This window comes from Asterias rubens, chromosome 12, assembly GCF_902459465.1.
Source record: "Asterias rubens chromosome 12, eAstRub1.3, whole genome shotgun sequence".
NCBI classification, from domain to species: Eukaryota; Metazoa; Echinodermata; class Asteroidea; order Forcipulatida; family Asteriidae; genus Asterias; species Asterias rubens.
In genome coordinates, this window is record NC_047073.1 from 1,492,387 (window position 1) to 1,504,333 (window position 11,947).

At 38.1% G+C, this 11,947-nt stretch overlaps 1 protein-coding gene across 3 annotated transcripts; it reads left to right on the forward strand.

Annotated features, from left to right (window-relative positions):
- Positions 1-208: 208 nt before the first annotated feature.
- On the forward strand, positions 209-11,422 carry LOC117297651 (rho GTPase-activating protein gacHH-like). Of its 3 annotated transcripts, none has more exons than XM_033780796.1 (15): positions 209-324; positions 447-712; positions 1,565-1,643; positions 2,113-2,149; positions 2,877-2,952; positions 3,527-3,615; positions 3,929-4,075; positions 4,856-4,907; positions 5,861-5,961; positions 6,332-6,417; positions 7,665-7,743; positions 8,178-8,263; positions 8,681-8,768; positions 9,099-9,215; positions 11,277-11,422. In XM_033780796.1, exons 2-15 carry the CDS (start codon positions 642-644, stop codon positions 11,336-11,338), a joined length of 1,170 nt encoding a protein of 389 aa, XP_033636687.1. In that variant the 5' UTR covers positions 209-324; positions 447-641; the 3' UTR covers positions 11,339-11,422. The 3 variants fall into 3 exon arrangements, with proteins under 3 accessions (XP_033636687.1, XP_033636688.1, XP_033636689.1); XM_033780797.1 differs by having other exon boundaries at positions 472-712; XM_033780798.1 differs by having other exon boundaries at positions 475-712.
- The last annotated feature ends 525 nt before the right edge of the window (positions 11,423-11,947 follow it).

Below are 11,947 nucleotides of genomic sequence, written 5' to 3' on the forward strand. Positions count from 1 at the left end.
AGTGATAGATGGTGGATATATCGAGAGTGCACTCTACGCTCGGTTGTAATCGCTACAGGGCGCCCTTTTACGGTATGATTTCACCAACTTGAATGGTAAACTATTCACTATCGATAACTGACGCCTTGAGGGCCAAGACTATTATAGCTCATGAATATTTAATTGATTGGTCGTGAAATTGGAGAAAAACAGGAGGGTGGGACGCGGAAGTGATCAACTTCCTTGGCAACGCTTGTCGAGAGCTCGCCACATTTTCTTCAGTCAATTTATAGATTTACTCCTGTTTTGTGGCAAAGTATAATACTTTCCCAAGTGTGACAGACAGTAAGTGTTGACCTTTATTGCCGGGTTTTTCCCATTTATTTTTAACTTGTTGGAATTAAAAGCAAATGTTGTGATTTAAAATTAAAGTCTGACTTTGATTTTGTTGACGTTTTTTTTTTTAGAAAGACGTGTTTCATTTGTACACAGCAGTGTTGTGCGTTTCCTGTTGACACAAGTGATTACGTTGGGGATTGATTGATTGAATGTGACTTGCAAACACCGCAAAGGAGGACCACCTGCCGGTAAATAGTTTGACACAAAAGCTGAAATCTCACCTTGGAATGGCGAGTGGTAGATGAACAATCGATGATAAGATCATGGCTTTAACGCTCGTGAGTTTGAAGTGGATTGCGAATAAGGAATTTACAGGGCGTCCTCCATCACCACGGTATGTATGTATGCAAAATAATTAAACTATTTTTTGGGGACCATAACAACTTTTGTTCCTAATGTTCATCAGTACAACTTCAATGTTTTTGGTTGGATCATGGAGGAATAAATCCTCCATGGTTAGATCTTCCTCTTTTATTGCGTTGAATTTCCTACAAACTTTTCCCATTTTGTAAAAATAGTTAAAGCTATAATAATGTTACAATTGAGGTAAAAATTTCATAAAGCCTTTAAGCACAAAAACTTGCTAAGCACAGACAAATACTGCTTAGCAGAAACTGGTTAGCAGCCAAAAAGACAAATAAGTGTACATTGTTACGCTATTGCTTGGGATAGAAATTTGCTAAGCAGTATTTTCTGATTAACATAACAGCCTTAACAAAATGTGGCCCAACGCAGCACTCATTGGTTTTAACTTTGTTTAAGTGTGTAGTTTTGTTCTAAATCTTCTCTAGAAAGTTTTAAAGATAGTTTCAGATTCTTTTAAAGTAAAGGTGTAATCTATATTATTTTGTACCTAATTAGTTTTTATAAGTAAGAAAAAAATTGATGGATGTATTTTTTTCGCAATCCTAAATTCATCTTCAGATTGCCTTCAATGCAGAAAAAAGATGAACGCATATTGTGATTTTGAAAAAGAATGTTTATCAAGTTTATCATACTCCAATGTTTTCCACTGCAATAAAACACAGCAAATCGATGCAAAATCATAGAAAAATAATAATTTTTGAAAATGTTATTGTTATTTTGTATGTTCATCACTGAGTTATACTTCAAATTATACTTCAATGTCGAAGCAAACTTTTGAAATAGTAATTGTTGATTGTTTATTTTCAATGATATTTTGAAGGCAAGGACATGCTATTGTTGTTGTTGATAATGCAGCCTACATTTTTGGAGGAACTCGCTGCGTAGAGGAGCCAGAAAGGGTAAGCTAAAAATCAAATTCTTGAGAAATATTCTTGACAAAAAAAAGTTGCACTAGACGCCCAAAAAAGTGGTTGAAGTGTCCTTAGCGCGAAGGCCAGTGATTAAAAAAATATTTGATTTTTTTTGAGGCATCACTTTCTTCTCCAGGTTGTTACAGATCAGTTTTTTTTATATAAGCAAATGCACAATTTTTGGAGACCAGTTTATGAACTCACTTTGCGGAGCAAGGTTATGACAATGAGAAGCCCCTTGATCAAAAAAACATAATCTTCACAGCCAAAAGATATGATGTACACATGGTGTTTAATACCGTAAACCAAATATACATTGATACCTCACCATGCATTGCCTCAAATCCCACACACAGAACTTTGTACCATAGACCGTTTTTGTAAAGTCCCTTACTCTTTAATAAACAACTTTAATTTTCTAATTAATTTGTTTTTCTGATTTTTCATTTTATTTTAGGGTACATTTTACTTCAGGGATTTGCACAAGCTTTATTGTAAGTTTTTTTTTTAATGAAACATATATTATTAAATTCACCATGTCATTTGAACCATTTACTTTAGGCAGCCACATACCTTCTAAAAAAATAATGTTCAAAAATAGTTTAATTTTTGTGACATGTCGTGACATTACTTAAAGGAACACGTTGCCTTGGATCAGTCGAGTTGGTATTTGACAAGTGTTTGTAACCGTTTGTTATAAAATGCACATGGTTAGAAAGATGATTTAAAAGTAGAATGCAATGATCCACACACATTTGCCTCGAAATTGCCTGGATTTCATTTTACTTTGCTAACTAACACGGTCGGCCATTTATTGGAGTCCAAAATTTGACTCCCATAAATGGCCGACCGTGTTAGTCAACGAGGTAAAAGGAAAACCACGCAATTTCGAGTGATACTTGTGTGGATTGTTATATTCTACTAACCATATGCATTTTATAACAAACGGTTACAAACGCTTTTCAAAGACCAACTCGACCGATCCAAGGCAACGTGTTCCTTTAAACTTAATGTGTTTCACAAACTTAACAATTAATGCAAATTAATTCCAATGCGTCAAATACACATCCTGAATTGTACATAATACATTGAAGGCTGCCAGAGAAGATAAATATTATAAAGAAATTAAAAAATAATGTATGTAAATCTAAGGAAGTTGAACCTTTATGACTTGTGATTTTTTTTAAATTTGTTTATTGATTTACACATCTGTTGGAACAGTGGGAAAAACCTTAAGATGGGAGAAGATTCGATACACAGGAGAGGTGCCAATGGGCCGCCACGACCATGCTTTATGGTAAGTACATTTTAGTTCAACTTCAACAGTTGAACTTGTTAGAGAACAGTTCATTTGCTGTCTTGATGAGTGTAGTGCAAACCTCACGAAATATAAGTCCAGGTAATAATAATAATATCGAAGACTTATATAGCGCATACTACCAAACAAGGTACTCAAGGCGCTGAGTATATTTCAGAAAGATAGGTAATTGCAGTGATGAATTTTGAGACCCAATTATTTAGCACCTTATAAGGGTTTACAAGGTGCTACAGCGCATACAGCAGCCACAGCCAGGAACACCGGGGTGAACCCCTTCTCTTTCAAAAAGTGCACTGGGTTCTTTTACATGCGTTACACAACACATTGGACCAACGGCTTTACGTCCCATCTGAAGGACGAATTAGCTGGTTTATTATTGAGGAAAGGATGACACGCTGGAGATAAGGGGGGAGTTCCAAAGCCTCTGAAAATGTCTCTCCCCGCCATCGATGATTATAAAGGAGAGTTAGAGGGAACAGTTGGTCAAATGAAAAAGAAGCTGTTTAATAATGCTTTACTTTGTCTCAATTTGTTTTCATTGATTGTCTTACAGTGCCATCAATAACAAACTATACGTCTTTGGAGGTAGAAATGAACTAAACGCGGACAAGAGTTTACCAGGATTATATTCCTACAACCCAGGTAAGTTTACATTCAATCAAAAATAATCATCCCCTTTCGTTGCTGTTAGACTTGATTAATTTTTCTTAAAGGATTTGGGTACTTTTTGTTGGACACAAAACACAATGTCCACAGATTTACTAACACTATTTGAAGATAATGATGGTAGAAAGCTTCCCTTAAAATATTACTTGCTGAGGTGTTCTCTAGTTTTTGAGAAATGAGTAAAACAAGTCAAAAAATAACTTTCCCTTTTTGGTTTGCATCAGAATCTTGCTGTGGTCTCAACTTTTGACTGAATTTTAAACATGATGTTCTTTTTTTTCATTTGAAGAAAACTGCATCTGGAGGTTTGTACAGACGCATGGGGATGAGCCAAGGTCGTTGAACTCCGGTTGGGTCGTGGTCAACAACAAAATCTACGTGATTGGTGGAATTTACAAAGGAACAGCGCATTGTGATGTTGATATGTTAGACACAGGTAGACCAAAATTCAGATGATGTGTCTCTATTGAAAACATCATTTGCAAGGATTACTTGCGGTTAATTTACAATAAATATGCCTTATTTTTGTGGGGGGGGGGGGTGGGGATGACTTTTGATTTAGTTAATGCTTGATCATCTGAGTAAGTAGGAGAGGGTATACAAAAAGTCATTTTGTCAAATAGACATAGCTCCTCCTAGGAATGATAAACTTGTTTCCTTTTTTTTAAAGATAATTTTTAAGTGTTATTTGTTTGTTTTGAAAAAACATCACCAATCCCAGTCAACTTCTTTTTGACTCACCCTGTATGTTAAATGTGTTCCGAAAGTGCCATTATCAGACATGTATGACCAACATGCTATCATAAGAGGGCTTAATTACTCAATAAATAATATTGACTTTGGGATGTACTTGTGCCAAGGCAACACAAATCAGCAAGATGCATTTTTAAACTCTTAGATTGTTTTTACAGAGTTCCGCCGGAAAACCTAAAAAAGCTGGTCAATTTACAATGGGCTAACCCTATTTCAGCCCCACTGGAAAATAAGTAAATTGTAGCCCACATCTTGAAGTGGACTTCAGGCCTTGTGTGTCAGGCGACTTTTTTTATTTTATTTTTTTAAAGTTTCTAAATGCACAAAAATAGCGAGCACTGAAAGAGTTTAAAAGTGATATGAATATGGGAAATTATCATTGAATGTTGCACTCATTCTGCACTGCATTTAGCCATCTCCTACCACTCATGACATTTATCTTCACTAATCTCATTTTACACAGACACTCTCACTTGGACTAAACTGTCAGTAACTGGTCCGTCACCCTCACCAAGGTATGATGTGTAGAATTTAAGCAAACAATTATTTTGAGTAATTACCAACAGCGTCCATAATAATGTTAGTGATTCATTGATCATAGACCATGTTCAACCTGTAATTGCCATAATGCCAGGGATCAAATCCAAGTTTGCCATACACACTTGAGGGGAAGCGGCTGGAGAGTTTTAATTTGTGTACATATCTTTATTCCTGTGTCCTCTAACAAAGGTTTAAACATTCATTCCAGCACTCAATCATGCCCAGTATAAAAAAAAACCCATATCTTTCATCAAAAGAAGGAGACTCTTAACTAGTTGAGGGTTATTAGTTGCTTTTAAGCATACACCAATGTGTGTGAGCACTGTATATTCTTCACTACTATCTCAATTCTGTGAAAATAATTCACAGGCATATTACTCGGGTGGGACTCAAACATTCTAGAGCAGATGTCTTTCCACTAGACCACTAAGACTGCCTGGTAGCTAAAGGCAGTTCGAATCCTGCCTCTGGCTACCGGGTAGTTTTGGTGGTCTACTCTGACAAGCACTCTTTGAAGAGCCATATGAGGAACAACTCTTTTTCGAGTGGTCTTCCACTCTTTTAGATTGAAGTTTGCATCTTTTTGAGTGATTTTTCACTCTGTCCTGAAGTGAAACCCCTATCAAAGAGTGAAATAACCACCACTCTTTTTAAAGAGCCATTTGAAGGACAACTCAAAATGTAAAGAGTGGTGTTTTTCACTCTTTTACATTTAGAGAGTAGTTGGTAGGACATCTGCTGTAGAATTTCAAAACCAAACCAAGCAACACGCCTGTGAATTTTGTTCACAGAAATTATCAATGTGTTGAGTAAACAGTGCTTTATGCATATTGGTGTCTGGGTGGAACCATATTATAATCTTTATCTCTGCCCTGATGGATTTTTTACAACTATTACATTGTTGAGGTTGTGGTATTTTTTTGTTTAGATGCGATCACAAACTGGTGTGTGTTGGAAACAGAATCTATCTCTTTGGTGGGTCGGGCGGCCAAGACAGATGGTTCAACGACCTACACGTTCTGGACACAGGTTTGTATTGGTCATTGAAGTTGCAAGAGAGAATAGTGAAAGGAAAACACCCTTGTTGCACAACTTTGTGTACTTTCAGATGCCTAATAAAACGGCTTCAGGCTTTGAAGCCTTTAAATATTTGAGTGAAAAATTACCTCTTTTTCAAAAAGTTACTTCAGAGGAAGCAGTTTCTCACAATGTTTTATACTATCAACAGCTGTCCTTTGCTTGTTACCGTGCAAGTAGGTTGTTATGCTAACAATTATTATGAGTAATCAGGCCTACAGATAATGTCCAGTGCCTTTTTTGAGAACCCGCAAAAAGATTATGTTTTTTGAATGCCTTGTTTTAAAGATAGTAATTTTGTCATTTTCATAATGAAACACAGATACACTGAAATGGTCCTCCCCTCCAACACGGGGAGAGAAACCCCCTCCCAGGGGGTGCCACAGTCTGACACTTCATGCAAATAAGGTGAGGAATTGTTTTAACATTTTTAATATTTAGTCAAATCATTGATTATGTGATCACGATTATCAACATTTTTTAAGCCTGTGATAACAGCAATTCCTGCTTTCCTTAGGACAATACCTTTCAATGATATCCAACTATTTGTTTTGTGGTAACACCATGTGTGTATCTACTTGCCAGGTAGAGTTTGTTCTTAAAGAGAACTGTCTTGCTATATATTCTACTACCGCGGAGTAGATTTATCGGATTGTTCAGGAGACTTCTCAGTTCTGAAAAGAACTGTCCTGTTTTTTAACTACTACCTGGGCAGAAGGTAGAAACTCTGCCGGGCCTACTACTTTAGCTTATATCATAGAGCTAGGTCCTAGCTCTATGCTTATAGGATTGTTTAATTGGAATATACAAACAAATGCAAACAAAAAAGCTAGCGAAAGGCTCCTATCGTTAATCTGTATCCTCATTTCGTGTGTCACATTTGTATGTCTAGTGGGAAGTGCTTCACGCAAGCATTCCTTGCTCTATGATGCAAAGTCACACCATTCTACCAGTTACCCTTAATAATCATCTGCCAGTCTTAATCTGTACTTCAATAGCTGTTTACAGTTATCCCCAGTTGACTGGATCAAGTTAATCTGTCTAGTATAGCAGACAGTTAATCCCCTTTCTGGATTTGGCCACATACAAATAAAAACATGTTTAGCGCCCCCACCTGCTGTCACTTTTAAAATGCCACCTCCTTTTCTTAAAAATATAGATTTAAACGATCCTAGCAATAAAATAAATGTTAGGATAAAAACACCCGTCTGTCACAATGTGTCAGACAACAATTTTGATAAAAGGTACGCCCTCCTCCGTTTTATTCTTTTTTTTTTAAGGGAGGATGCTAAACATTTTTTTTTTTCTTTTGGGGGGGGGGGGGGGGGGGCAAAAACTTTGTGTGGGTTCCCTTTAACACATCACCAGGGTCACATTTTCCAGTAAGGTTTCTTCCGGTTGAAACTTAAGAAAAAGAAGCCTGTGCATTTTTGAGGGAATTTTCCTCACAATAAAGATTTTCGTCGAAAGATTTTGGGTAATTGTTTATCAATCAACACAGGAATGTACTTACTACTAAAAACAACCCTGAGTCAAGCTTTGTGCTGGTATCTGGTTTAATGAAAACAGACAGTTAAGAGGTGGTCGCGTTTCTTAGATGTCGGCAAAGATAAGATTTATATAATTTAAAATGTTGATTTGATATTTCTTGACAGGATATATACGTGTTTGGTGGCTCCAACGACAGTCTAAAAGGAAAGTCCACATTAGGGGATCTCCACAAACTCAGCCTTGGTAAAAGAACAAAATAATAACCATTATAATCATTTTGTATTGCGCTTTTCACACCCAAAGGGAGTCTCAAACATGTCAAAGCGCTTCAAACATTAATAACCCTGGGGTCGGATTTCACAAAGATTAGGACTAGTCGAGGAGATATCAAAAACCAAAAGAATAGTCCTAGGTTAGGACGAGCTCGTTCTAACTCGAGATAAGACTAGTCTTACCACTGGGTCAACAAATGAATCGAGGTTGCTTGATTGCGCCACATCTTTCCTCTCTTTTTTGTAAAACAAATATGTGATGTGTTTGAGTGGTTTTTTTAAAAAGTTTTTATTGCCATTAATTTAAAGAGTGAATACCAACCTTCCTTTGTAAACAAATTTTCTCTAAAAAACAGAAATTATAAAAATGAATTTTTTTTTTTTTTTTTTTTTTTTTTTTTACAGCCAAAATGAAATGGAAAAGACCGTTTTATTCGGGAAGTCCAGCATCAAGACGCTTTGGTCATGTGGCATCTACCTTCCTTAACTATGTGAGTAAAAAGAACCCCCCTGTATGGCATCTCAAACTAAGATATTTACAAAATTTGGGGTGTTCTGGTCGAGTAGACAAGAGCATCGAACTCAAGTGGTGGTTAAAAAGGTCGTTGTACTTTTTGTAGCGTGAATTGACATACTGCTCCTTTTTTTGTACGCACAGAAAATTGAAGGGTACCAACGTTTGTGGGTGCAAACAATTGTGGGTACCTTGCGCCATGCAGATTCTCAAGTTCAGTTTCACGGAACATAGATAGCAGTAACCCAAAACCAAAGATGAAGGTTTTAAAATTGCAATAACCAAATATTGACATTAAGGACACAGAAAGCTTTTCACATGCAATCAACTGAAAACGTTTGAAATATTTTGTAATTTTTGTTGCATTGTTTACTTATGTTTATATTTCTTCTAGCTGTATGTTTTCGGAGGTACAAATGAAGATATGGATTACAATGATGTCAAAGTGGCCAAGTTAATCAATCCGTCCAACCGCAAACCATGTAAGTTCATCAGTCCGTTCAATCGCAAACCATGTTAGTTTATCAATCAATAAATCTGTCCAATCGCAAACCATGTTAGTTTATCAATCCCTCCAATCGCAAACTCTGTAAGTTAATCAATAAAAAAAATTTGTATACAGTCTACACCCATTAATTACGAGGTTCCGGTTAATACAAGTTTTGATTTGCGGCCCCAAACTGCCCCGTGCGTGTTTCAATTTACATTTCGCTTTTCTGGAAGACAGTACAGTACACCATTTTTTTGTTTAAAAAATATCTCAATAGCGCTAATTTTAATTTCCCTAAATTTTGTTTGTTTTGGGTAATCAGTGAAAGTGTCCCCAGAGCTGCTGCACACAGTACTGTATTGCAGCCCAGAGGACAACGACGAAGGTACACCTGCCACTGTGTTTCCATGCTCACCCACAGATGACAACAGAGATCAAAGTAAGTAACTTATAGCCCCCCCCCCTCCCCCCATCATACCGTACCAAGCTCACCCACAGATGACAACAGAGATCAAAGTAAGTAACTGATAGCCCCCCCCTCCCCCTCCCCCCATCATACCGTACTCATTCTCACTACTTTCTGAAAAAATGTAAACTTGGGGCAAGACTATTAATTTTGGTTTGACCCAAACACTGATGTGTGTTAGCACTGTATACTCAGTGCTTTCCCGATTACTGTGAAAAAATATCACAGGCATATTACTCGGGTGGGATTCGAACCCACGACTGCAAGACGTTGTTATTTACACAGCAGAGCAAGGACAGTGTTCACACTATCACTCAACTAGTGCACTCCACAGCCCACTCCCTCATTGCGTGCACATTACGTTCACACTATCACTCAACTAATGCGCTCCACAGCCCACTCCCTCATTGCATGCACATTACGTTCACACTATCACTCAACTAATGCACTCCACAGCCCACTCCCTCATTGCGTGCACATTACGTTCACACTATCACTCAACTAGTGCACTCCACAGCCCACTCCCTCATTGCGTGCACATTACGTTCACACTATCACTCAACTAGTGCACTCCACAGCCCGCTCCCTCATTGCGTGCACATTACGTTCACACTATCACTCAACTAGTGCGCTCCACAGCCCACTCCCTCATTGCATGCACATTACGTTCACACTATCACTCAACTAATGCGCTCCACAGCCCGCTCCCTCATTGCGTGCACATTACGTTCACACTATCACTCAACTAATGCGCTCCACAGCCCACTCCCTCATTGCGTGCACATTACGTTCACACTATCACTCAACTAGTGCACTCCACAGCCCGCTCCCTCATTGCGTGCACATTACGTTCACACTATCACTCAACTAGTGCGCTCCACAGCCCACTCCCTCATTGCATGCACATTACGTTCACACTATCACTCAACTAATGCGCTCCACAGCCCGCTCCCTCATTGCGTGCACATTACGTTCACACTATCACTCAACTAATGCGCTCCACAGCCCGCTCCCTCATTGCGAGCACATTACGTTCACACTATCACTCAACTAATGCGCTCCACAGCCCGCTCCCTCATTGCGTGCACATTACGTTCACACTATCACTCAACTAATGCGCTCCACAGCCGGCTCCCTCATTGCGTGCACATTACGTTCACACTATCACTCAACTAATGCGCTCCACAGCCCACTCCCTCATTGCGTGCACATTACGTTCACACTATCACTCAACTAATGCGCTCCACAGCCCACTCCCTCATTGCATGCACATTACGTTCACACTATCACTCAACTAGTGCGCTCCACAGCCCGCTTCCTCATTGCGTGCACATTACGTTCACACTATCACTCAACTAGTGCGCTCCACAGCCCACTCCCTCATTGCGTGCACATTACGTTCACACTATCACTCAACTAATGCGCTCCACAGCCGGCTCCCTCATTGCGTGCACATTACGTTCACACTATCACTCAACTAATGCGCTCCACAGCCCACTCCCTCATTGCGAGCACATTACGTTCACACTATCACTCAACTAATGCGCTCCACAGCCCACTCCCTCATTGCGAGCACATTACTATCGTCTTGCAATAAGACTACATTTTTCAGAACGCAGTGAGAACAAGTTTGGTGTGATAAGGATATTAAGCAGTCCTATTTGAAGCACTGCTTTGCTGATACCCCCATCACACCGAACTCGCTCTCACTTCATTATGAAAAATGTAGTCTTGTTGCCAGACAACAGTAATGTGCATGGCAAGGAGGGAGTGAGCGGGGATCACGATAATTGAATAAAACAGCTTTATTTCACATTTTACCTGCCAAAAAGTCGCTGATGTAACGTCTTTGACTGAATTCAGCAGAAGATCATTAAGTAATATTTTCTGAAGTTTTCAAAAAAAATTTAATCTAAATTGTTTTAAAACGAAAAAACAAAACAGTATTTCGTTGATGCTTTATGTTGATTTTGAACCATGTCCTATTTAAAAAATTAAAAAAACATTTTCTTATTTGCTTTTTGTTTTACTCAGGGAGCTCATCTGAAGCCTCATCATCTTCTTCCAACTCAGACTCAGGCAGTGATGAAGACTGACCCCCTAGAACTGCCAATAAATGTTTACAAAACAAAACACAAGTTTTCTTAGAATAACACTTCATCGAAAGTCTTCAGCAAAGAATAATAAAATAACTATTTTTTGTCTTTCAAGTTCACACTTACTAAAGGCCTACATAACAAAAACTGAAGGTAAAAAAAATTACTAAAAAAGGATTATCTAAAGGATTGACACCTTACATATATTCACTTTAAAATGGAACCTGCTTAGTTCAAAATGTTAAACCAATAACTATATTTCGTTTATCAATGTTTTCAAAGAGCAGTATCCGAAAAACAGCAATAGCTATTTGGATTTGTTAATATTTGAGTAAGAAATTACCTTGAGTGGGAAATTACCTCTTTCTCAAAAACTGCGTTACTTCAGACAGAGCCGTTTCTCACAATTTTTTATACTATTAACAGCTCTCCATTACTCTTTAACATGTACGTTTTTATGCCAACAATTATTTTGAGTAATTGCCAATAGTGTCCAGCGCCTTTAAACAGACATTGATTGCATTTCTTTCAATGTCATAGTTTATCGTCACTTTGCCCTTTTCATTCCACGAGGCAAAGTCCAGATTTCTTGTGTAAATTCTACGACAA